We start from the raw sequence: 26,806 nt of genomic DNA on the forward strand, positions 1-26,806 counted from the left end.
GGCCTTGGGTGACTGTGTGGAGTTTGCACAATCTCCCTGTATCTGTGTAGGTTCCCATCCAGTTTTCTCCCACCGTCCAAAGATGTGCAAGTTAGGTGGATTGACCATGCTAAATTGACCCTTAGTGTCCAAACAAAGGTTAGGTGGGGTTACTGAGATAGGGTGGAAGCATGGTCTAGCAGGGTGCTCTTTCAAAGGGCCAGTGCAGACTCGATGGGCCGAATGGCCTCCTTCTGCATTATAGATTCTATGATTCTGTAGCATTTTCTCTCTCACAGTCTGATCCGATAGGGATGTCTGGTAGTATTTCCCTGATGTAGCACAGTGTTTAGCACTGTTGCTTCACAGTGCCAAGGTCCCGGGTTCAATTCCCACTTGGGTCACTGTCTGTGCAGAGTCTGCACGTTCGACCCGTGTCGGCGTGGGTTTCCTCCGGGTGCTGCAGTTTCCACCCACAAGTCCCAAAAGACCTGCTTGTTCGGTGAATTGAACTTTCTGAACTCTCCCTCAGTGTACCCGAACAGGAACTCGAATGTGGCAACTGGGGGATTTTCACAGTACCGTCATTGCAGTGTTAATATAAGCCTAGCTGTGACAATAATAAAAAATAATATTATTACGTGTTTGGGTATATTGGGGAGCAGGTAGAACTTCCTTGGTTCTACCTGTTGTCCTCTTAGATATTCCATTTGTCCGGGTAATGTGTCTTTGAGTTCTTCATCTCCAATTCTTCTTGTCTCGGGTATATGGGTCTAGGTATGGTGTTGTGATTCATGTTGTTTAGTTGTCTGTCTGTCACCAGCAGGTATTGTTGTCTCTCGATAATGACTGTGCTGCTACCCTTACTTCTAATCTTATGGACATATCCGTGTTGGATCCAAGCTCCCAGATTGTCTGTCTTTCTCTCCGGGTGAGATTCTGTTTGTCTCTTGTATTTCACTGTGACAGGGCAGAGACCTGATTGAAGGGATTCAAACATGGGAGTTCTGGGAAAGATGGGCAAGGATTTGGGAGGTGGCAACATGTTCAAAGAGTTTGGAGAGAAGGAGGTTGAAGATGGGGCAGTAATTTGTAAGGATGGCAGGGTCAAGGGTTTGTTTTATTGAGGAGGGGGTGATGATGGGAGATTTTTTTTTTTTAAATAATTTTTATTGGAATTTTTTACAGAAAATATAAAAATATAACAACAAGTATAGCAAAAAGCAGTAATATGCAACTAACAGCCCCATAACACCCACAATTCCCCCCATACCGTAACATCACATGTATCACACTCCCCCCACCACCCCCCCCAAACAAGAGAACTTAACCATAAATTAAAATTAGATCAATCAAATTTAAATAAAATAAGCCAACATAATCAACATCCCCCCCCCCCCCCCCACCCCCCCCGGGTTGCTGCTGCTACTGTCCCCGTACCCTATCGTTGAGCCAGAAAGTCAAGGAAAGTTTGCCACCGTTTAAAGAACCCTTGCACCAATCCTCTCAGGGCGAATTTAACCTTCTCAAGCTTAATGAAGCCCACCATGTCATTGATCCAGGTCTCCACGCTTGGGGGCCTCGCGTCCTTCCACTGTAGCAAAATCCTTCGCCGGGTTACTAGGGACGCAAAGGCCAGCACACCGGCCTCTTTCGCCTCCTGCACTCCCGGCTCTACCCCAACCCCAAAGATCGCGAGTCCCCATCCTGGCTTGACCCTGGACCCCACCACCCTTGACACCGTCCTCGCCACCCCCTTCCAGAACTCCTCCAATGCCGGGCATGCCCAGAACATATGGGCATGGTTCGCTGGACTCCCCGAACACCTGACACACCTGTCTTCACCCCCAAAGAACCTACTCATCCTCGTCCCAGTCATGTGGGCCCTATGCAGCACCTTGAATTGGATGAGGCTAAGCCGCGCACACGAGGAGGAAGAATTTACCCTCTCCAGGGCATCAGCCCATGTCCCGTCTTCGATCTGTTCCCCCAGTTCCCCCTCCCACTTCGTTTTCAGCTCCTCTACTGACGCCTCTTCCACCTCCTGCATAAGCTTGTAGATATCGGATATCTTCCCCTCCCCGACCCAGACCCCCGAGAGCACCCTGTCACTCATCCCCTTCGCGGGGAGCGCAGGGAATCCCTCCACCTGCCGTCTAGCAAATGCCTTTACCTGCAGATATCTAAACATGTTTCCCGGCGGGAGCCCAAATTTCTCCTCCAACTCCCCCAGGCTCGCAAACCTTCCGTCGATAAACAGGTCCCTCAGCTGCCTAATGCCCGCTCTATACCATCCCCGAAATCCCCCATCCATGTTCCCCAGGACGAACCTATGGTTCCCCCTTAACGGAGCCTCCATCGAGCTCCCCACTTCTCCCCCTATGTCGCCTCCACTGCCCCCAAATCTTGAGGGTAGCCGCCACCACCGGACTCGTGGTATACCTCGTGGGAGGGAGCGGCCACGGCGCCGTTACCAGGGCCCCCAGGCTTGTATCCCCACAGGACGCTCTCTCCATCCGTTTCCATGCTGCCCCCTCCATCACCCACTTACGCACCATCGACACGTTGGCCGCCCAGTAGTACCCCGAGAGGTTGGGCAACGCCAGCCCCCCCCCATCCCTACTCCGCTCCAAGAAGGCCCTCTTCACCCTCGGGGTGCCATGCGCCCACACAAATCCCATGATGCTGCTGGTCACCCTTTTAAAAAAGGCCCTAGGGATAAAGATGGGCAAGCACTGGAAGAGGAACAAGAACCTCGGGAGAACCGTCATTTTGACGGATTGCACTCTGCCCGCCAGCGATAGCGGCACCATGTCCCACCTTTTAAATTCTTCCTCCATCTGTTCCACTAGTCTGGTGAAGTTAAGCTTATGAAGAGCCCCCCAACTCCTGGCCACCTGCACCCCCAGGTACCTGAAACTCTTCACTGCCCTCCTGAAGGGGAGCCTCCCAATTCCCTCCTCCTGATCTCCCGGGTGCACTACAAATACCTCGCTCTTTCCTAAGTTCAGCTTATAGCCCGAGAAGCCCCCAAATTCCGCTAACAGTTCCATCACCCCCGGCATTCCCCCCTCTGGGTCCGCCACATATAACAGCAGGTCGTCCGCATACAGCAATACCCGGTGCTCCTCCCCCCCCCCCCCCCCCCCCCCCCCCCCCGCACCAGACCCCTCCACTTCCCTGACTCCCTCAACGCCATGGCCAGCGGTTCAATCGCCAGTGCAAAGAGCAGGGGGGACAGAGGACACCCCTGCCTGGTCCCACGATAAAGCCTAAAATACTCCGATCTCCTTCCATTTATGACTACACTCGCCATCGGCGCCGCGTAAAGCAGCCTCACCCATTTGATGAATCCCTCCCCAAATCCAAACCTCTCCAGCACCTCCCACAGGTACCCCCACTCAACTCTATCAAACGCCTTCTCTGCATCCAGCGCCACCACTATCTCCGCCTCCCCCTCCACTGCCGGCATCATGATAACATTGAGCAGTCTACGCACATTCGTGTTGAGCTGCCGCCCCTTGACAAACCCTGTCTGATCTTCATGAATTACCTCTGGCACACAATCCTCTATCCTGGTAGCCAGGATCTTCGCCAGCAACTTAGCGTCTACGTTAAGGAGTGAGATAGGCCTATATGATCCGCACTGCAAGGGGTCCTTATCCCGTTTTAGGATCAAAGAGATCAGTGCCCGCGACATCGTCGGGGGCAAAGCCCCCCCCTCCCACGCCTCATTGAAAGTTCGCACCAGCAGGGGACCCACCAGGTCCGCATATTTTTTGTAAAATTCTGCCGGGAACCCGTCCGGCCCCGGGGCCTTACCTGATTGCATTTGCCCGATCCCCCTGACTAGCTCCTCCAACTCTATCGGCGCCCCCAGCCCCTCAACCAGCCTCTCTTGAACCCTTGGGAAACATAGCCTGTTCATGAAGCTCTCCATCCCCTCTCTCCCCCTCGGAGGTTCAGACCGGTACAATCCCTCGTAAAAGTCCCTAAAGACCCCGTTTACTTCTGTCCCCTTCTGCACTACATTTCCACCCCCATCCTTCACTCCCCCAATTTCCCTAGCCGCATCTTGCCTACGGAGCTGATGCGCCAACATCCTGCTCGCCTTCTCTCCATACTCATATACCGCGTCCTGCGCCCTCCTCCACTGTGTCTCCGCCTTTCTGGTGGTCAACAAGTCAAAATTGGCCTGCAACCTGCGCCGTTCTCCCAGCAACCCCATCTCCGGTGCCTCCGCATATCTCCTGTCCACCTCCAGAAGCTCTCCCACCAGTCTCTCCCTCTCCTTCCTCTCCCTCCTTTCCCTGTGGGCCCGGATGGAGATCAGCTCCCCCCGGATCACTGCTTTCAGAGCCTCCCAGACCATCCCCACCTGGACCTCCCCCGTATCATTGGTATCCAGATACCCCTCAATGCTTCTCCGAACCCTCTTACACACCTCCTCCTCCGCCAGCATCCCCACATCCAGGCGCCAGAGCGGGCGCTGGTCCCGTGCCTCCCCCATCTCCAGATCAATCCAGTGCAGGGCATGGTCCGAAATCGCTATGGTCGAATACTCGGCATCCTGCAACCTCGGGATCAATCCCCTGTTCAGGACAAAAAAGTCTATCCGGGAATAAACCCTATGGACGTGAGAGAAAAAGGAATACTCCCGCGCTCTCGGTCTCCCAAACCTCCAGGGATCCACCCCTCCCATCTGGTCCATGTATCCCCTCAGCACTTTGGCCGCCGCCGGTCTCCTACCCATCCTTGAACTGGACCGGTCCAGTGTGGGATCCAGCACTGTGTTAAAATCTCCCCCCATGATCAGGCCCCCTGTCTCCAGGCCCGGGATGCGGCCCAACAATCGCCTCATGAAGTCAGCATCATCCCAATTCGGGGCATATACGTTCACCAGCACCACCTTCTCTCCCTGCAGCCTACCCCTCACCATGATATATCTGCCCTCCTTGTCCGACACCACCTCAGCCACCTCAAACGCCACCCTCTTCCCCACTAGAATCGCCACCCCCCGGTTCTTCGCGTCCAATCCTGAATGATAAACCTGCCCCACCTACCCCTTCCTCAGACGGACCTGGTCCGCCACCTTCAGGTGGGTCTCCTGGAGCATAGCCACGTCCGCCTTCAACCCCCTTAGATGGGAGACCACCCTGGTTCTCTTAACTGGCCCGTTCAGCCCCCTCACGTTCCAGGTAATCAGCCGGATCAGAGGGCAACCCGCCCACCTCCCCTGCCGACTAGCCATAGCTTGGCAGATGTTCGCCCCAGGCCAGCACACCCCGCTTGACCCGTTCCCCATGGCGATAGCGCCTCTCCTCTTCCCCCCCGGCCCCCATCGACTCCTTCCTAGTAGTTCCAGCAGCAACCCGGAATCCCCCCCCACCCCCCTCCACCCCCCAGGCTAGGACCCCTCCTAGCCGCGACGCACCCTCCATGGTACTTCCGTGAGTCAGCTGACTTCTGCTGACCCCGGCAGCTCCCGCCAAAACCTATCCCCTCCCGGCTTGGGGTCATCCCCCTCTTGCCACACCCCCTTGGTATTGCTGCAGCGCGGGAAAAAAGACCCGTAGAGGCCCCGCCCCCATCGCAAGCTCCACCCCCCTGCCCCGCAGCGCGGGAGACCAGAGGAAAGCCCGCGCTTTCACACTGCCACACCCCACCCTTCTGACGCAGTTCCCCAAAATCCAGTTTCCCCTCAATCCCCAGCCCCGTACAGAAGAGAACATATAGAACACAAACCCCCAACACTCCCCACCTACCCCACAACCATACCCAACAGACAAACCCACCCGTAAACAGAGCAAAAAGAAAACCAGCATACATAACACACATGTCGAAGTTGAAAAAGTTGAAACAGTTGGAACAAAACAGCCACAGCGGAAACAACGCCGGCCAAAGTATGTTCCCAGGCCCTAGTTCAAGTCCAGCTTCTCCGCCTGTACAAAGGCCCACGCCTCCTCCGGGAACTCGAAGTAATGGTGCAGGTCCTTGTATGTCACCCACAGGCGCGCAGGCTGCAGCATTCCAAACCTGACCTGCTTAGCATGAAGCACCGCCTTCGTCCGGTTGAACCCGGCCCGCCGCTTAGCCACTTCCGCACTCCAGTCCTGGTAGATCCTCACTACCGAATTCTCCCATTTACTGCTCCTCTCTTTCTTGGCCCAGCGCAGCACACACTCCCGGTCACTGAATCGGTGGAACCGCACCAGCACCGCCCTCGGGGGCTCACCTGCCTTGGACCTCCTGGCCATCACTCTGTGCGCTCCCTTGAGCTCCAGGGGCAAATGGAAGGACCCCGCTCCCATCAATGAGCTCAACATCGTGGTCACATACGCCGGGAGATCCGACCCCTCCAGCCCCTCCGCCAGGCCCAGGATCCTCAGATTCTTTCGCCTCGTGCGAACGTCCAGCTCCTCCAAGCGGTCCTGCCACTTTTGATGATGGGAGATTTGAAGGACAGAGGGACAGTACCTGAAGAGAGAGAAATGTTGACAATATCCATGGACACAGGGCAGTTGGCTGATCAGTAGCTCAGTGGGAATAGGGTCGATGGAGCAGGAGCTGGGTCTCATGGACAAGATGAGCTCTGAGAGGGCATGAGAGGAGATGGGAGAGAAACTAGAGAAAGATGTTGGTTTAGGGTTCGGGAAAGGATGAAATTTAGAGACAGTTTGGTCCGGTGGGCTCGTGTAAGGGAGGGAAGCAGCAGAGGCAGCTGATCGGATTGACTCAATCTCAGTCACAAAGAAGCTCCACAAGCTCCTCACACGTCTTCTTGGAGGTGAGAATGGAAGAGACAGGGGACAGTGAGAGTACTTCAAAAGGAACTAACTTGCGTCAGAGATATAAAAAAGTTTCAACACACTGCGTATTTCACGCAAATCTAATTTATTTGACTTTTAGCCAGAATATTAGCCCCTGTAAATGGGCTGGAGTTTGTTATCAGCAGAAAGAGACCCAAATGAACATGGTTCAGTCCTGAATGTGAGGAACAGCAAAATCCAATCACTGTGGTAACTTGTGGCCACGTTGATGTCTCAGGAGGTGGGATGAAGTGGTGAATCCCTTCCCACACTTGGAGCAGGCGAACGGTCTCTCGTCAGTATGAACACGTTGATGGCGCATCAGATCTCCAGAACCTTTATAGCACTTCCTGCAATCTTGACATTGAAAAGGTCTCTCATCAGTGTGAACACATTGATGTCTCAGCAGGTGGGATGAAGTCGTGAATCCCTTCCCACACTCAGAGCAGGCGAATGGCCTCTCCCCAGTGTGAATTCGCTCGTGTGTCTGCAGGTCAGATGACTGCGTGAATCCCTTCCCACACTGGGCGCAGGTGAATGGTCTCACCCCAGTGTGAATTCGCTGATGTATAGCGAGTTGAGATGAGTGTCTGAACCCAGTCTCACAGTGAGAGCATCTAAACGGTCTCTCGTCAGTGTGAACACGTTGATGGCGCATCAGTTCCCCAGAACTTTTATAGCATTTCCCGCAATCTGAACATTGAAACGGTCTCTCATCAGTGTGAACTCGTTGGTGTGTTTGTAGGGCAGACGACTGAGTGAATCCTTTTCCACATTTGGAGCATGTGAATGGTGTCTCCCCAGTGTGAACTGGCTGGTGACTCAGCAGGGCGGATGAGTGAATGAATCTCTTCCCACACTTGGAGCAGGCGAATGGTCTCTCTCCAGTGTGAATTCGCTGATGTACAATGAGGTCAGATGATCGTCTGAACCCAGTCCCGCAGTGAGAGCATCTGAATGGTCTCTCATCAGTGTGAACACGTTGATGGCACTTCAGATCCTCAGAACCTTTATAGCATTTCCCGCAAGCTGGACATTGGAATGGTCTCTCGTCAGTGTGAACTCGCTGGTGATTCAGCAAGTGGGCTGAAAGAGTAAATCCCTTCCCACATTCTGAGCAGGTGAATGGTCTCTCCCCAGTGTGAACTCGCTCGTGTGACAGCAGGGCCGATGGCTCAGTGAATCCTTTCCCACACTTGAAGCAGGTGAATGGTCTCTCCCCGGTGTGACTGCGTCGATGCGTTTCCAGCTGGGATGGGGAAATGAATCCTTTCCCACAGTCCGCACATTTCCACGGTTTCTCCTCCGTGTGACTGCATTTCTGTCTCATGGGGCCCGATGACGTGTGCGGTTTCTCCCCACTGTGAACGATGCTTTTTCCTTCCATGTTCAAAATCCGCTGATATTCAGGATATGATAAATTGAGGGCTCTGTCAGATCCTGATGTGATGCTTGGTTTGAGTTTCCGGACTTTGAAGCCTCCCGTTCAAACACCCTGTGAAACCGATTTAAAACAGAAAATAGGGAGTGAGAGAGAAGCCACAAAATCACAAAGGCAGGTTGTGAAATTGAGCTGATTGAATCTGGTCATTTGTGGGGCCGGCACTGGGAAAAAGTGACCATGAAAACTGCTGGATTGTCACAAAAACCCAATTGGCCTCTTTGGGAGGAGAGAGAAAGAGGCAAAGAGGGATTTTCTATATCTACAAGACATAGTGAGAGAGTAGTTGGCAAAGCTTCATCAACAGTAATATTGATACTGAAACTATGCTTCCGGTGGCAATGATTAGCACTGCTGCCTCACAGCGCCAGGGACCCGGGTTCAATTGCGGCCTTGGTGACTGTGTGGAGTTTGCACTTTCTCTCCGTGTCTGCGTGGGTTTCCACCCAGTGCTCAGGTTTCGTCCAATACACCAAAGAAGGGAAAGTTAGGTGGATTGGCCTTGATAAATTGCCCCTTAGTGTCCAGGGATGTGCAGGTTAGGTGGGGCTATGGGGTTACAGGGACAGGGTCAAGGTGTGGGCCGAGGCAGGGTGCCCTTTCAGAGAGTCGGTGCAGACTCGATGGGCCAAATGGCCTCCTTCCAGCAAAGGAGGTTGAGGGGAGATTTGATTCAGGTGCACAAGGTTATGCCAGATTTCCATCGGGTGGACAAAGAAACTCTGTTTCCATTCACTGATCGTACAAGCAGTCGGGACACAGATTTAAATCTGGATTGAACGATACAAGATCCTGAGGGGTCTTGACACGGTGGATGTGGAGAGGATGTTTCCTCTTGTAGGAGAATCTGCTGCAAAGTGAGGGGTTACCCATTTCAGATGGGGATAAAGATTTGTTTTTTCTCTTGAGGGTTGCAAGACAGGGGTGGCACAGTGCTTAGCACTGCTGCCTCACAGCACCAGGGACCCGGGTTCAATTCCCACCCTGTGCGGAGTTTGCACTTCCTCCCCGTATCTGTTTGGCTTTCCTCCGGGTGTTCCGGTTTATTCCCACAGTTCAAAGATGTGCAGGTGAGGTTGAATTGGTTAGGATTGTATTCGCTGGAGTTCTGAGGAATGAGGGGGGATCTCATAGAAACCTATAAAAAGTGGGTGGCGCAGTGGTTGGCACTGCTGCCTTATGTCACCGAGGGCCCGGGTTCGATCCCGGCCCCGGGTCACTGTCTGTCTGAATTTTTCACATTCTCGCTGTGTTTGCGTGGGTCTCACCCCCACAAATCCAAAGATGTGCGGATTAGGTGGATTGGACACGCTAAATTGCCCATTAATTGGAAAAAATGAATTGGGCACTCTAAATTTATTTTAAAAAAGGACAGTGATTGACTGTCAGGCAAACAACCTTTATCCCATTTTCAATATTTTTATATCCGCTGAAGAGAAATGTTCAAAAATATTTTTTACTGTCCCAATGATTTTCCAGACACCCAGGTATGAATCTCACCAAGGCAGAAGGTAAAATTTGAATTCATTGAAAGTTTACTGATGACCATGAAACAATTGTTGGTTGTTGCAAAGACCCATCTGGTTCACTCCTGTCCTTCAGTGAAGGAAATCTTCTATCCTTACCTGGTCTGGCCTACATGTGACTCCAGATCCACAGTCAGCTGGTTGACCCTTAAAATGCCCTCTGAGATGCACTCAGTTCAGGGGCAATTAGAGCTGGGCAGTGAATGCTGGCCCAGCCAGCGACACCCACATCCCGGGAATGAATAGAAAAGAAAATCTGCCATCCTTACCTGGTCTGGCCGACACAATTCCAAACCACTCTTTAACTCTTTAAATGCCTTCTCATCCAATGGAAACACCTTCCACTTGTCTATCACATCAAACCTTTTCATAATCTTACAGGATCAGGCCATCCTTTATTCCCCTTTCCAGAGAAAAGGTGATGCCCTGTCCAATCCCTTTTGCCAGGTATAACCTGCCAGTTCAGGCATAATTTAAATATATTTGCCTGCATCTTCTCCAGTCCTTCTAGGTCCATTTTGTGATGTGGAGACTTTACTTAATCTGAGCAGCAAACTCACTGTTGTCCTCAAATGCCTGTATGTTGCAGAATTTTAATCATTTTACCATTAGCTGAATGTAAGATGGGACAGAAGAAGCAGATCCAACGAGTCTGTAACACTGTAGAACATCTACAAACTTGCCTCTTCCCCATACTGCTAAACAGTTGACTTTTTCACTCTTAGCCTGTCAGCTATGGTATTAAGAATAATGTGTCAGAGGAAGACTGGATTTCAGCTCGGTGACACTCGGCCAGACTAAATTTTCGTTCACAGGGTTGTGGAGCTAATGTCTCCATGTCATAAAATGGATCTGGAAGGACTGGGAAAGTATTCCAGAATGATGCCTGAACGAGCAGGTTACAGCCAGCAAGAAATGCAGAGGCTCGATGAGCCATATGGTCTCCACCCGCTTCCATTTCTTGTGTTCTTGTGAACATCACTGTAAACCATTTCCATGCAGACACAACAGATGCAACAACCACCAGTTCATCGCCATCCTTCCCATATTCCAGGATTCCAAACACACTTTCCAGGTGACAATGATTTCCTTGTACTTCTTGCTATCCAGTGTTGTGTATTCACTGCTCCCGATTTGGTCTCCCCTACACTGAGGAGATTAAATCTGTATTGGGTGACTGTGGAACATCACCATTCAGTCTGCAAGCATAATCCTGAGCTTCTGATCATTTTAATTCCCCGCCCCATTCCCACTCTGCCCTCGGCCTCCTGCACTGCTCCAATAAAGCTCAAAGGAAACTCGAGGAACAGAACCTCATCCTCGATCAGGCAATTCCTGACCTTCCAGACACAACATTCATTTCAGTGATTTCAGATTATTTTTTTTAGAACAGTACAGCACAGAACAGGCCCTTCGGCCCTCGATGTTGTGCCGAGCAATGATCACCGTACTCAAGCCCACGTATCCACCCTATACCAGTAACCCAACAACCTCCATTAACCTTATTTTTTAGGACACTAAGGGCAATTTAGTCTGGCCAATCCATCTAACCCGCACATCTTTGGACTGTGGGAGGAAACCGGAGCACCAGGAGGAAACCCACGCACACACGGGGAGGATGTGCAGACTCCACACAGACAGTGACCCAGCCGGGAATCGAACCTGGGACCCTGGAGCTGTGAAGCATTGATGCTAACCACCATGCTACCGTGCTGCCCAATCATCTCTCTGATATTTTTAGACAGTTGGTGCTGGTAATGGTTCTGCTGTTGCCATTTATACCTGACCTGGACCTGTCTTTTATTTCTTCTCTTGTCCTATTAGTTTATTTACTTATCTCATTGTCACCCAGTGTTGTTTTGCACCATTATCCCCTTTGTCATTTAATCACTTCAGCCTTACATCCTCCCAAACTGTCCCCCTCTGAAATGGCCCAGCAAACCACTCAGTTCCAGGGCAATTACGGATGGGCAACAAATGCCGGCTCAGCCAGCGACCCCCACATCTCAAAACACATAAAGGAAAGTTGGCAGCTAGAAAGGCAAATGCAATGTTCGCATTCATTTCAAGAGGGGTACAATACACGATGAATGGGGATGAGAAACATATCAGCCATGATCGAATGGCAGAGCAAACTCGAAAACTCGATGGGCTGAATGGCCGAATTCTGCTTCTCTATCTTTTTATTAATGAAATGAAAATCGCTTATTGTCACGAGTAGGCTTCAATGAAGTTACTGTGAAAAGCCCCTAGCCGCCACATTCCGGCACCTGTCCGGGGAGAGGATCTCACAGAAACATTTGTAAAACATTTGTTGGAATCCATCCCAGACCTGGATCCAGATCAATTGATTCTTGGAGGTGACTTCAATTGTGTTCTGGATCCTAAATGGACTGGTCCAAGCTGATTCAACCACAACAAAAACATGAAAAAGGAATGAAACCAGACTGACCACCCGGCATCGACCCAGGCACCAGAAACAACAACGGCAAACCCAGCAAAAGATTTTTATAAACTGTTCCCATCAGTAGATTGTAAAAGGGACACAGATTTAAGATTGTGAACAAGATCTACAGGGGCGACAGGAGGTAGACATTTTATACAGTAAGTGATAACGATATGGAACTCAATGCTTACACACAAAGGTCGATAATCTCCAGATCCTGGAAACTCGAATTTGATGTGAGGATTGGTTGTGAGTTTCCTGTGCGAATCCCTTTCTAAGCCCCTGTGAAAGAAGTTTACAAAGGCATCACTGTCAGTCCAGAAATGAAATTCAAGAAAGATAAACGTTTCGCCTGGTTTGAGTTTGCCGTGTGTAAATCCTCCCCTCCTAATCCCCTGGAAAAGGAGTTTCCAAAATTAATCACTCTCAGTCCAGGATAGAAATTCACAACATTCTCTCCTCCTGCTCCCGGGTCCAGGATGACCGCTCATGCCCCCCGCTGCACACTGACCCTCTTGCCATCAGCAGTCCCTCGATTTGACGGTGACATCTACTCAGAATTGTGAGTTTCTGCCCTGGGTCTTCATGTGGCTGAACAGAGCCGCAGAGCTTTGGGCACATGGGACAGGATATCCAATGAGACAGCGAAATCTGGAGAGCAGGATTGGCTTCCTTTTCTTTCTATCTCTGCCACCGCTTTGGTGACTGGGACCGCCACTGGGACTCAAAGACTAATCCAGTTTGATGGACAAATTGTCTCCATTCTGAACAATGGGGAACAAGCCCCTCCCACTCATTGAAACATCGCCCCGACAAAGATGACAAACCTGCATGCGCCCTGATGCACATCCAATAAAGATGGCGGCCGTTAACCCGAGCCGAACATGAACTACAGCTCCGCTCGGTACAAACTGGGTCCCGGAATCTCTTTTCCGAGGTTTGCAGCTTACAACAGCTTTACACAATGTTTCCGCCCACCCCCCGCGATCTCTCGCTCCCTGTATATTGTTAAACGCCTCTCACCGATTTTGGAATTGATGCAGAACGGAGAATTTGACACTCATCCAAAACTTCATTCACTGTAGCAGTGTGAACGGAGAATTCCGGCCTAAGTTTCTGTCAGGATATTGCTGGGGTAAAAGAAAAGTAAGAATTTGAATTGTATTTTTGTGTTTGTATTGAGATCTTCTTACTCCAACATAATATAGTTAATTTTTCTTTGATTCTTAGTATTAAAAGTTAGGGCAGCACCGCAGCACAGTTGCTTCACAGCTTCAGGTTCGATTCCCGGCTTGGGTCACTGTCTGTACGTCCTCCCGGGTCTCCGTGGGTTTTATCCGGGTGCTCCGGTTTCCTCCCACAGTCCAAAGATGTGCAGTTTAGGTGGATTGGTCATGATCAATTGCCCTTAGTGTCCAAGCTACTGGGTTGCGGGCTTAGGGTGGAGGCGTGGCCTTGAGTTGGGTTCTCTTTCTAAGGGCTGGTGCAGACTCGATGGGCCGAATGGCCTCCTTCAGCACTGTAAATTCTATGATTCTATGAAGACGCCCTTCGATATCGTCATTACCCAGACTGCGCATGCTTCAATCACGGCGGGTCCCGCCCATCATTCACTCCGACTGGTTGGAGGACCAGCTGCCCTCACTCGGTCCTCTAGACCTGCCCCATCTCTTCCTATTGGTCGAGAGGTGCCGGCAATCACCCGGGCATTGTGACGGTTTCAGGTGGTGAGAACGGTCACAGGCTCAGGCTGACTGGCCAATAATAACAGTGAGAGTCTCACCGGGATCCTGAAGCACCGCTAATCAAAGATGGCGGCCGTGGAACTGGGCCTGACACCCGATAAAACTCCGCAGCTGCAAACACGGGACTTATTCCGGCCTTGTGACCAGCAGGGGGTGTTTATGAAACCTTCACTTCCTCCCCACCCCGACTCCCGGCTCCATTCCTCCCTCCGCCTCACCGACCCAAACAGCCGCTCCCGCACTCGCAGAACTCCGAGCACAGTGACACTGCGCATGCTCGATTCACCAAGCACTGCGACTGCGCACTAGGCTCCTGTGGAGTGATCAGGGCACATTCACAGCCGCAGTGAATGTTGGGTAATAGCCGCACCATTGACACCCCAAACTGTAAATAAAAAATAACTTGGTTACCAATTGATAAAAATAATCAAACAAATTATTGTCAATGGGTAATCTGCTATTCACTATTTTTCAAAATGATTAAATGCTGCTCTCCTGTGGAACAATGCAGAACCTAAGGTTTTTTCCCCAATGGGTCCTTCCTCTCTCCTCCCCAGAAGATGCAAACTCTTACTGGGTTCAATCCCAGAATCAGTAATTCCTCTATCTTCTTCTCTCTTTCTCGTGATACTGAATGTTCAATGTTTTCTAGAATGATCCAGCACAGATGTCACTCGGCACACCATGTCTATACTGACCCTGTACAAGAGCTGCCACTTCTCCTAGTTAAATTCCATTTGCCACTGTTCTGCCCATATGACCCACCCATCTGTATCATCATGTAATTTAAGGCTTTTCTCCTCGCTAGTTACCACACCAACAATTTTCCATCTGCAAACTTATCGATCATACCTTCATATATTTCAAGACTTCGATTTTATATATAATTACTATTGGTGACTGAGGATGCACCAGATCTCCATCAGCACCTGAACCTATGCTTCCTTCCTTCGAGAGCTTTAATAACTCTGGATAAACAATGCTGAAAAAGCTGGGGCGGAATTCTCCACCACCTGGGAATCGGTAGGGGCCGCACCGGTCGGCGCCCCCCACGTCGATTCTCCAGACCGCGATGGGCCAAAGTCCCACCGCTGATAGGCCTCTCCCACCGCCGTGGTTTAAACCACCTCTGATGCTGCCGGGAGCAGACGGCGCAAGTGGGCCTGGGGTCCGGTGGGGGGGGGGGGGGCATAGGGCGGTCGGACCCCAGGGGATGACCCCATGGTGGCCTGGCCCGCGATCAGGGCCCACTGATCGGCGGGCGGACCAGTGCTGTGGGGGAACTCTTTTTCTTCCGCCGCCACCACAGCCTCCACCATGGCGGAGGCGGAAGAGACCCCCTACCGCGCATGTGCTGGGATGTCGTCAGCAGCTGCTGATGCTCCGGCGCACATGCGGCCTGACGCCGGCCGGCGAAGGCCTTTTGGCCAGCCGTTCGCTCCGGCAGTCAGGGCGGAAAGGCCGTTCACGGCGGCCGGCGGGGAGCCAAAGGCCGCTCGTGCCTGCTGGCAGAGCAGGAGCCACTTCGGTGCGGGCTGAGCCCCTAAAGATGTGGAGAATTCCGCACCTTTTGGGGAGGCCCGACGCCGGAGTGGTTGGCGCCACTCCGGTACGCCGGAACCCCCTGCCTTGCTGGGTAGGGGAGAATACCACCCCTGGTGTTCTGGTCAAGGCTAATAAGTGAGTGCTGCTTTGCCTGTCTCTGAATTTACTCCACTCCTGTTCACTCCCCACTTATATAATACGCATTGACCATAATGACTGGGAAGAGTTTAGAGCATAGAACGATATGGCACAGGACAGGCCCTTCATCCACGATATTGTGCCGACCATTTCTCCTAATCTAAGATCAACCTAACCTACACCCCTTCAATTTACTGATGTCCATATGCCAAAAGTCCCGAATGACTCTGACTCCACCACCTCTGCTGGCAGTGCATTGCACGCAACCACCACTCTCGGTGTAAAGAACCTACATCTGACATCTCCCCCATACCTTCCTCCAATCACCTTAAAATTATGTCACCTCATGATAGCCATTTCCACCGTGGGGAAAGGTCTCTGGCTATCCATTCTATCCATGCCTCCCATCACCTTGTACACCTCTCTCAAGTCACCTCTCTTCCTTCTTCGCTCCAGTCAGAAAAGCCCTCGCTCCCTCAACCTTTCTTCATAAGACATGCCCTACAGTCCAGGCAGCATCCTGGTAATCTCCTCTGTGCCCTCTCCAAAGCATCCACATCCTTCCTATAATGAGGCGACCAGAACTGTACACAATATTTCCAGTGTGTCTAACAAGTGTTTAATAAAACTGCAGCAAAACATCGCGGCTCTTAAACTCAATCCCCCTGTTAATAAAAGCCAACACACTATATGCCTTCTTAACAACCCTATCAACCTGGATGGCAACTTTGAGGGATCTGTGTATGTGGATCCCAAGATCCCTCTGTTCATCCACACTTCCAATAATTCTGCCTTTTAACGCTGTATTCAGCATTCAAATTCGACCTTCCAAAATGAATTATTTCACATTGATCTAGGTTGAACTCCATCTGCCACTTCTCAGCCCAGCTCTGCATCCTGTCAATGTCCTGTTGTAAACTGCATCAGCCCCCAACACTATCTACAACTTCCCCAACCTTTGTGTCATCGACAAACGTACTAACCCGCCTTCCACTTTCTCATCCAAGTCATTTATAAGAACAACAAAGGGCAGAGGTCCAAGAACTGACACCACTGGTCATCGACCACCAGGCAGAATACTTGCCATCCACTATCCGCTGTATTCTATTGGCCAGCCAATTCTGTATCCAGACAGCCAAATTTCCCTGTATCCCATGTCCCCTAACTTTCTGAATGAGCCTACCATGGGGAACCTTATCAAATGTCTTACTGAAATCCATATACACCACATCCACTGCCCGACCTTCATCAATGTGTCTTGTAACATCATCAAAGAATTAAATGAGGCTTGTGATGCATGACTGACTACCTTTAATCAAACTATGGTTTTCAAAGTAATCATAAATCCTACCTATCACAATCCTTTCCAATAATTTGCTCACACAGACGTAAGACTGATGGGTCTGTAATTCCCAGGGATTTCCCTATTCCCTTTCTTGAACAAGGAAACAACATTTGCCTCCCTCCAAACATCTGGTACTACCCCAGTGGAGAGCAAGGACACAACGATCATCGCCAACGGCACAGCAATCTCCTCCCTCACTTCCTGTAGTAACTTTGGTTATATCCCGTCAGGCCCAGGGGACTTATCTATCTTGATGCTTTTCAAAATTTCCAGCACATCCTCCTTAATGTCAACCTGTTCGAGTCTATCAACTTGGTTCACACTGCTCTCATGAGCAACAAGGTCCCTCTCTCCCGTGAATACTGAAGCAACATATTCATTTAGGGCCTCGCCCATCTCCTCACACTCGTGGCATGAGTTCTGTCCACTATCCCTGATCAGCCCTACTCTCAGGATATTGGTGCCCGAGATGAACATTTGAACTGTTTCGCACAGTCCTCATATTTCCACACGTTCTCCATGATGCCTGTGTCCTGTGTCTCTCCAGGTTGGATGAGCAGTCGAAGCCTCGTCCACACAGGACACGTGCATGGTGTCTCTCTGCTGTGAATGGTGTGATGTCAGGCTGCGTAACTGATTCCAGTTATTTTCGTAGTCTGTTCACTGGATCAGACAGATGGGTGACTGCTAGGAAGGGCAGGCAGGCAGTGCAGGAATCCCCTATGGCTGTCCCCCTCTCTAACAGGTATACCGTTTTGGATACTGTTTGGAGGGATAGCCCAGTGGAGAAACCAACAACAGCAGCCTGAACAGTGGCACCACAACTGGCTCTGTTGCTTAGCAGGGGAGGGCAAAGTGCAGGAGAACGATAGTTATAGGGGACTCGATAGGAAGGGGCACAAATAGGCGCTTCTGTGGACAGGAAAGAGACTTCAGGATGGTATGTTGCCTCCCTGGTGCCAGGGTCCAGGATGTCTCTGAACGAACACAGGACATCCTGAAGGGGGAGGGTGAACAGCCACTGGGATACCTTCCGGGACAGGTGTAACCTGTACAAGAAGGACGTGTTGCATCTAAACTTGAATGGCACCAATATCCTGGCTGGGAGGTTTGCTCGAGTCATTCGGGAGGATTTAAACTAGTATGGCTGGGGGGTGGGAGCCAGAGCGTTAGTGTAGAAGGTGTAATAACTGAAGGGGAATTGGAAAACACAAATAAGAGAACAACATCACCCTGTCTGCTCAAACACAGTGGTTTGAAGAGTATTTGTTTCAACGCCAGAAGTATAGCGATGAGGCAGATGAACTTTGAGCACTTATTAGTACTTGGAATTACGATGTTGTGGCTATCACAGAGACATGTTTAAACAAAGGGCCGGATTGGCAGCTGAATGTTGGAGGATACAGATGCTTCAGGAAAGATAGAGAGGGATGTAAAAGGGGTGGGGGAGTAGCATTACTGGTTAAAGAGAATATTATAATATTATGAGGGGAAATATACGGTAAATGTCAAAACTCCGAGGAATATAGAAAGTCAGAGAGAGCTATGTGTGCATGTGCACAGATCTTTGAAGTTGGCAGCACAAATGGAGAAGTTACTCAAGAAAGCAGACGGAATGCTTGTCTTCCTTGGACGGGGCACTGAGTATAAAAACTGGCAAGTCATGCTGCAGTTGCATAGAACCTTGTTAAGGCCACACTTGGAATATTGTCCACAATTCTGGTTGCCAGAGTACCAGAAGAATGTGGAGGCTTTGGAGAGGTGCAGAGGAGGTTTACCAGGATGTTGCCTCGTCTGGAGGGTGTTAGCTATGTGGAGAGGCTGAATAGACTCGGACTGTTTTCGTTAGAAAGGCGGAGGTTGAGGGGTGACCTGAAAGAGGTCGACAAGATTATGAGGGGCATGGATAGAGTGGATGGGCAGGCACTCTTTCCCAGGGTGGAGGGGTCAGTCACCAGGGGGCATAGGTTTAAGGTCTCTGGGGCAAAGTTTAGAGGAGATGTGCGAGGCAGGTTTGTTTACGCAGAGGGTGGTGAGTGCCTGGAACGCATTCCCAGGGGAGGTTGTGGAAGCAGATACATTAATGGCATTCAAAAGGCATCTTGACAAACACATGGATAGGATGGGTATAGAGGGATACAGCACAAGGAAGTGCTGAACGTTTTGGCAACGATTGGTATCATGACCGGTACAGGTTTGGAGGGCCGAAGGGCCTGTTCCTGTGTTGTATTGTTCTTTGTTCAAAGACCCTGTTCAATGTGGGAGAAACAGTTCCCGTGTTCGGAATGTGGATGACGTTTTAGCCGATGGTCTGACCTTTCGAACAATATGTAGTCACGCTGGAAGAAACCTTGGAAATCTGGGCACTGTGGAATAGATTTAATCAGACCTGGATTCATCGACATGTTCACACTGAGGAGCGACCATTAATGTTCTCCGTGTGTGGGAAGGGATTCACTCAGTGCACCAGCCTCACTTCATCATGGTCAATCTGTACTGGACCGTTACCAGATGCAATGTATCTTTCTTGAGGTTTGGTGGCCAGTACGGAACACAGTTCATGCAGGAAGTGAGGAAGACAGCAGGAATTTCTCTAATCTGTGATTTACAAGGACACATTCTTGGTTCACAGCAGTTACGTTTCTTCAGTAATTTCTTCATTTTCCCTAAACTACCCTGCCTGTTAATTCTATTATTTCTGATAATTCCATTACTGTAGCGAAAACATCACACATTAGAATTTAATCTGTTCCATTATTCACTCTGGTTTAAGTTTATGTTGAGGTTAATAACAGACAAACTCTGTCCTCTCCCCGATCCGATTAGAGTTTCACATGAGTGGATTCTGTGGAATGGAATGTCTTATCAACGTTTCCATGGTGACCTGTCTGCAGTGAAGGGATGTCTTATCAGCGTTTCCATGGTGACCTGTCTGCAGTGAAGGAATGTGTTATCAGCGTTTCCATGGTGACCTGTCGGCAGTGAAGGAATGTCTGATCAGCGTTTCCATGGTGACCTGTCTGCAATGAAGCGCCTGTTTGAGTTTCTAACTCAGACTAAACTTCTCTGTCCCATAACACACATTATATCAGACATTAGATGTCAATGTATTTCAGCCATGTTATGTTAATGTCTCCAAAACCCTAAAAAGAGTTCAGATACACAAATGTTTAAATGTGGGAGGACAAGTTGATAAAGTGTTTCAAAAACACATGGGATCCAAGGTTTATAATTCTGGGTGTGGAGTACAAAAGGACAGAGGTCATGTAAATCTCTACAAATCATTGGTTAGGCTGCAGTTGGAATATTAGATCAGGTTTTGGGGATCTTACACCAGGAAGGATGTCAAGGCCATGGAGAGGGTGTAGAAGAGATTCACTGAGATGATCCCAGGAAAGAGAGGATTGAGTTACCAGGACAGATTAGAGAAACTGGGGCTCTGTTCATTCGAACAGAGGCTGACTGGAGATTAGAGGGAGGGGGGTTCGATTCCGGCCTTGGGTGACTCTGTAGCGTTTGCACTTCCTCCCCGTGTCTGCGTGGGTTCCTTCTGGGTGCTCCAGTTTCCTCCCACAGTCCAAAGATGCACAGGTTAGGTGGATTGGCCATAATAAGAGACTTCCCCTGAGTGTCCAAAGGTTAGGTTGGGTTCTGGGGATAGGGTGGAGGAGGGGTCCTGAGTGGGGTGCCGTATTGGAGGGTCAGTGCAGACCTGATAGGCTGAATGGCCTCCTTCTGCATTGTAGAGATTCTATGGAACAGAAAAAGATGTATATGAAATATCAAGCCGACTGTACAACAATGTTCAGGACTCTCACTGTCCCTCTGGGCCTGCGGTGTGTTTGTGGTGGTGGTGGGGGGTAACCAGTGGGGGAACCGGTGATGGTTTCTCTGATCACTGAATGAAATGTTATTTTTAAAGTGAAGGGTGTCTGTACTGGGAAATCCGAGTACCAAGTGCCGGCTTGAACCATTCTCCAATCAGTTCCAGCACAGCTCCCTCTACATTGCCCCATGAAACACCCCAAGGCTGATACAAAATGGTGTTAGACGCAGAGTAAATCTCCCTCGATGCTGTCCCCATCAAACACTCCCATGATCGGTACAGCACAAGGTTGGGTACAATGTAAATGGTCCTCTGCACTGTCCCCATCAGTCCCAGGACATGTACAGCATACCTTCTGGAAATCCAGATAAAGCACATCTACAGGTTTCCCTTTATTGACATCCCTTGTTACTTCCTCAAGCAACTTGCTAAATTAGTCAATCACGATTGATTCCCTGAACCCATTTTCAAACACTGTGTCAAAAGAAAATTCAAATCTCCTCTACCCATTTGGTTCCTTTGCCAATTACCTTAGACGGACTCACTTTCTGTTAAAGAGCCTGTCAACCCCTCTCACCCACTTTCCCGAAAGTGAACAATTTTAATCAGGAAAAGTCCAACAAATTCAAATATTTTCTGTTTAAAAGTTTATTGATGAAATAGAACATGGTTAAAAAAACTGATGGAAAATTACTTGAGGATCAAAGACAATCAGAGTAACAGGATGTTCACAATGTTCTGGACCCAAATGGTTTCCCTTCAGCTCCTCTGTACCCTGTCCCCGTGACTCCCCGCTTTGGACACGAGGGCACTGAACCCTGGGGTCACGTCACTATCCGTCCCGGTCACCCTCCCTGCCCTGAACCCTGATTGGTTGGAGGTGCAGTTCCCAGTCAGGCCTCCAGCACCTCCCTGTCTCTATTAGCGACGCCCATGGCAGTTTCTCAACTGGGGAACAGGCCCCGTTATTCTCAGCTAAATTCAGCCTGGCTGTCATTGACACGAACAATAGAGACAGAAAGGTGCCTGAGGCTCAAATAGGAAATCAAAACTTGTGGTTTTGGACCCCCATAAAGGTCAGCAACTTCTTAGAAAAAATCAAACTCCCAGTCAACAAATTAAAGGATCACACGACAGGACTTCAGATTTTATGAGTTTTAATACAACAAACAAACTAGAAGCTACTTTAAGTCAGAACCCTACACATTAAACTATAAACTAGAACTTTGCCCTTTTTCACAATCTAGAAATACACTCCACGGTTATAGTTACTCTGCCTTATAAATCGAAACTTAATTGTCTCAGAAACTGTCCAAAGCGATGATTCATTCCCGAGGATTTACTTCAGTTCTTCAACCAAGACACAGAGGAAAAAAAAGGGAGAATAGAATAGAATGTGAACTAGCAAAATACATAAAAATGGACTGTAAAAGTTTCTATGGCTACGTAAAAAGGACATACTGGCACTGGAGGGTGTGCAGAGGAGATTCACTAGGTTAATCCCAGAGATGAAGGGGTTGCATTATGAGGAGAGGTTGAGTAGACAGGGTCTGTACTCGTTGGAATTTAGAAGGATGAGGGGGGATCTTATAGAAACATTTAAAATTATGAAGGGAATAGATAGGATAGATGCGGGCAGGTTGTTTCCACTGGCGGGTGAAAGCAGAACTAGGGGGCATAGCCTCAAAATAAGGGGAAGTAGATTTAGGACTGAGTTTAGGAGGAACTTCTTCACCCAAAGGGTTGTCAATCTATGGAATTCCTTGCCCAGTGAAGCAGTTGAGGCTCCTTCATGAAATGTTTTTAAGGTAAAGATAGATAGTTTTTTGAAGAATAAAGGGATTAAGGGTTATGGTGTTCAGGCCGGAAAGTGGAGCTGAGTCCACAAAAGATCAGCCATGATCTCATTGAATGGCGGAGCAGGCTCGAGGGGCCAGATGGCCTACTCCTGCTCCTAGTTCTTATGTTTGGCTCAAAGGTTTGTCCATTCCAGATAGAGCCAGGAGAATTTAGAATGAGGAATAGAGATCCCTACAGCCACCTCGTTCAACACTCTGGGATGTAGATCATTAGCTTTTGGGGATTTATTCACTTTCAACCCCATTAATTTCTCCAGTGCTACTTTTTCACCAATACTAATCTCTGCCAGTCCCTTGGTTCTCTGATGTTTTGGGGACAATTTCTGTATCTTCCCCTGTGAAGTCAGACACACATTGCTTAGTTTCTCTGCTCCCCATTATAAACTTTCCTGTCTCTGCCTGGAATGGACCCACATTGGTCTTTGCTAATCTTTTCCTTTTCACATTCCTGTCGAAGCTTTTCCGGTCGGTTTTTATGTTTCTCGCCAGTTTGCTCTCATCAGTTTCTTGGTCCTCCTTTGCTGAATTCTAATGGCTCTCATGGAATCTTTAACTTTTCTTGTTCGCCACGGTTACATTACTTTTCCTGTTGGATGTTTGTTCCTTAAAGGAATCTATATTTGTTGTATATATGTGAAATACAAGTTGCAAAAATCCCAGAGAACCAAGGCTGCTCTCCCCTTTGACAGAGAGCTGACTGGGGGTGATTTAACCCGAGGATCAGCGCAACTCAGGCGACGGGCCTGGTTGAGAAGGCGGGGCCTTCATGAATAAACTCAGCAAGTACGGGAGTTCAATCCTCACTGTTGGCTTTGCTCTGCATCACCAACCAGTGGTCCAGCCAACTGAGCTGACCGACCCCTGATAAATATGTAACCATTCCTTGAACATTAGGTATTCCCTGTACCAATCAGTTTCCCAGTCCACCTCAGACAACTTGCCCCTCATACCCCGATTGTTTCCTTCTCTGAGGAACACCCAGATAACTTAAACAAATGAACCATGTAACAACCAGGGCCCATCTCCATGGCAACGTGGCACGCTTTGGAGGGTTTGAAACAGAAATGGAAACAACATATCTTCACACTTGCAAACACCCTTTCACTCTGTGATCCTTGTGCAATTTGAAGCCAGGTATTAGCAACAAAGCTCAAAGAGAATCAGCCCACTGGAGGCAAAGTGGTGAGACCGGCCAGTCCAGCAGAAAGAAACCCTTCGACCATCCCCACTGACCACCTGTCAGAATGAACAAAATGCAGTCCTGGATGTAGAGCAGAAACAATAACAGCAGAATCCAACCCCTGTAATCGATTGTGAAATTGTTGGTGTCACAGCAGGTGTGGTGAAACATGCAATCCCGTCTCACATTGAGGGGTGGATGGCCCCTCCCCAGTGTGAACTCGCTGATGTCTCCGCAGGTTGGATAACTGAGTAAATACTTTCCCACACTGAGAGCAAGTGAATGGCGTCTCCCCAGTGTGAACTCGTTGGTGTGTCTGCAGGTGAGATAACTGAGTGAATCCCTTCCCACACGGAGAGCAGGTGAACGGCCTCTCCCCAGTGTGAACTCGCTGGTGTGTCTGCAGGTTGGATAACTGAGTAAATCCTCTGCCACACTGAGAGCAGGTGAGTGGCCTCTCCCCAGTGTGAACTCTCTGGTGAATCCGCAGGTGAGATAACCGAGTGAATCCCTTCCCACACTGAGAGCAGGTGAATGGCCTCTCCCCAGTGTGAACACGCTGGTGTGTTCGCAGGGTGGATAACCGAGTGAATCCCTTTCCACACTGAGAGCAGGTGAATGGCCTCTCCCCAGTGTGAACTCGCTGATGTTTCCGCAGGGTGGATGAATCACTGAAACTCTTCTCACACTGAGAGCAGGTGAATGGCCTCTCCCCAGTGTGAATTCGCTGGTGAATCCGCAGATGAGATAACCGAGTGAATCCCTTCCCACACTGAGAGCAGGTGAGTGGCCTTTCCCCAGTGTGAATTCGCTGATGTTTCCGCAGGGTGGACGAATCAATGAATCCCTTCCCACACTGAAAGCAGGTGAATGGCCTCTCCCCAGTGTGAACACGTTGGTGTCCCCGCAGGGTGGATAAGTGTGCAAATCCTTTCCCACACTGAGAGCAGGTGAATGGCCTCTCCCCAGTGTGAACTCGCTGGTGTGACTGCAGGGTGGATAGCCGAGTGAATCCCTTCAAACACTGAGAGCAGGTGAATGGTTTCTCCCCAGTGTGAACTCGCTGATGTATCTGCAGGGTGGTTGAATCACTGAATCGCTTCTCACACTGAGAGCAGGTGAATGGCCTCTCCCCAGTGTGAACGCGCTGGTGTGTCTGCAGGTTGAATAACTGAGTGAATCCCTTCCCGCACTTGGAGCAGGTGAACGGCCTCTCCCCAGTGTGACTGCGTCGATGAATCTCCAGCTTAGATGGGAATCTAAATCCCTTCCCACAGTCCTCACATTTCCACAGTTTCTCCATGATTTTGGTCCCCTCATGTGTCTCCAGGTTGGACAATCAGTTGAAGCCTTGTCCACAGATACAACACGAGTATGGTCTCTCCCAGCTGTGAATGTTGTTATGTTTTTCAGGCTGTGTAACTGGTTAAAGCTCTTTCCACAGTCAGTTCACTGGAACACTCTCACTCGGGTGTGTGTTGTGTGGGTCTCGGTGCTTTTCCAGTCACACTGATGGTTGAAATCTTTAGCTGACAGTTCGGGAAAAGGTTTCACCTTCTAGATTCAAAGGTTGAAGATATTCAGGTTCCAAGGAATCGAGTAACTGTCAGATTGAGACGTGATGTTTGAGATTTCTGTCTGTAATTCTTCCTCATCTAATATCCTGTAAAAACAATTTACAAAATTCATCACTGTCAGTACAGGATAGAAACTCAGAACAGACAATTCTAGTTTCTATGTCACATTTTTTTCCTCTCCCTTATTCCCTGAAGGCTGTAAATCTCCATCCCACACACTCTCCCTCCATTCTCATTCTGGTGTATAGCAGTTGAGTAGCACAGTGGTTAGCACTGTTGCTTCACAATTCTAGGTTCCCAGGTTTGATTCCCGGCTTGGGTCACTGTGCGGAGTCTGGACAGGTCCCCATGTCTGCACGGGTTTCCTCCGGTTTCCTCCCACAGTCCGAGGACATGCAGGTTAGGTGGATTGGCCATGCTAAATTGCCCCTTAATTGGACAAAATGAATTGGGCACTCTAAATGTTTTGAACCAGAGGAGAGAATCCTGAACGTTTAGCAAGATGCCTCCATCGAAATTCAATCCTTTGAAAACCAGCCGAGTGGCTGGCGGAGGTACTGGAGGATTTGGAGAACCTGGGGTCGGAGAAAGAACATCTGAGTCGTTGCCCTGTCAGAAGGTGTGGAGGGTAAGGCTCCCATTAGGGTCTTTGAGGACCGGCTGCCATGCTGGGTGCCATGGTAGCACAATGGCTAGCACAGTTGCTTCACAATGTCAGGGACCCCGGTTCAATTCCCGGCTTGGGTAACTGTCTGTGCAGAGTCTGTATGTTCTCCCTGTGTCTATGTGGGTTTCCTCCCACAAGTCCCAAAAGACGTGTTTGTTAGGTGAATTGGACATTCTTGAATTCTCCCTCTGTCTACCTGAACAGGTGCCGGAATGTGGCGACTAGGGGATTTTCACAGTAACGTCATTGCAGTGTTAATGTCAGCCTACTTGTGACACTAATAAAGATTATAATGAATGGGCCAAAGGCCCTCTTTCCGTGCTGTAAAATTCTACGACTCTAAAGATAGAGGTGGTATAGGGAGGGAGGGACTGACTTTATAGAGAAACTGCCAAAGCCGCAACATTCACCAGCTCTGAGGACACACCTTAGCTCCCTTTCCAATCTGAAAGCAGCCTGGGCTGGATTTACATTCCCCTTAATTCATCATTGCTGGGTGATAATCCTGTACTTCCTTACCTCACACCACTGTGACAGCACCTTCACTACACAGACTGCAGCAACTGACCAAACATCACCTTCCCAGTTATTCCTGAAGGCACCGCCTTCCCAACCTGGCCCCTTGCCTGAGGTGTGGTGATCCTCAGGTCACATCTCTCTCCCGGGACCAGGCCCTGCTTCACAGCCGCCATCTTGGGGAAGCAGAGCGCATGCGCTGGCGTC

General features: G+C 49.6%; 1 protein-coding gene across 3 annotated transcripts; it reads right to left on the reverse strand.

Moving 5' to 3' along the window:
• Positions 1–2,477: 2,477 nt before the first annotated feature.
• Positions 2,478–26,806, reverse strand: LOC119959795 (zinc finger protein 239-like). Of its 3 annotated transcripts, XR_005459292.1 has the most exons (4): positions 26,603–26,806; positions 23,896–25,502; positions 3,261–3,266; positions 2,478–2,489 (listed from the first exon to the last, which is right to left on the reverse strand). XR_005459292.1 is itself a non-coding variant. In XM_038787887.1 (3 exons), the coding sequence occupies exons 2-3, from the start codon at positions 25,140–25,142 to the stop codon at positions 6,991–6,993; spliced, it is 2,031 nt and encodes a 676-aa protein (XP_038643815.1). In that variant the 5' UTR covers positions 25,143–25,502; positions 26,511–26,806; the 3' UTR covers positions 6,857–6,990. The 3 variants fall into 3 exon arrangements, 2 of the variants coding, with proteins under 2 accessions (XP_038643815.1, XP_038643816.1); XM_038787887.1 differs by lacking the exons at positions 2,478–2,489; positions 3,261–3,266 and adding an exon at positions 6,857–7,938 and having other exon boundaries at positions 24,060–25,502; positions 26,511–26,806; XM_038787888.1 differs by lacking the exons at positions 2,478–2,489; positions 3,261–3,266 and having other exon boundaries at positions 22,645–25,502.

This window comes from Scyliorhinus canicula, unplaced genomic scaffold (assembly GCF_902713615.1).
Source record: "Scyliorhinus canicula unplaced genomic scaffold, sScyCan1.1, whole genome shotgun sequence".
In the NCBI taxonomy this organism is placed as follows: domain Eukaryota; kingdom Metazoa; phylum Chordata; class Chondrichthyes; order Carcharhiniformes; family Scyliorhinidae; genus Scyliorhinus; species Scyliorhinus canicula.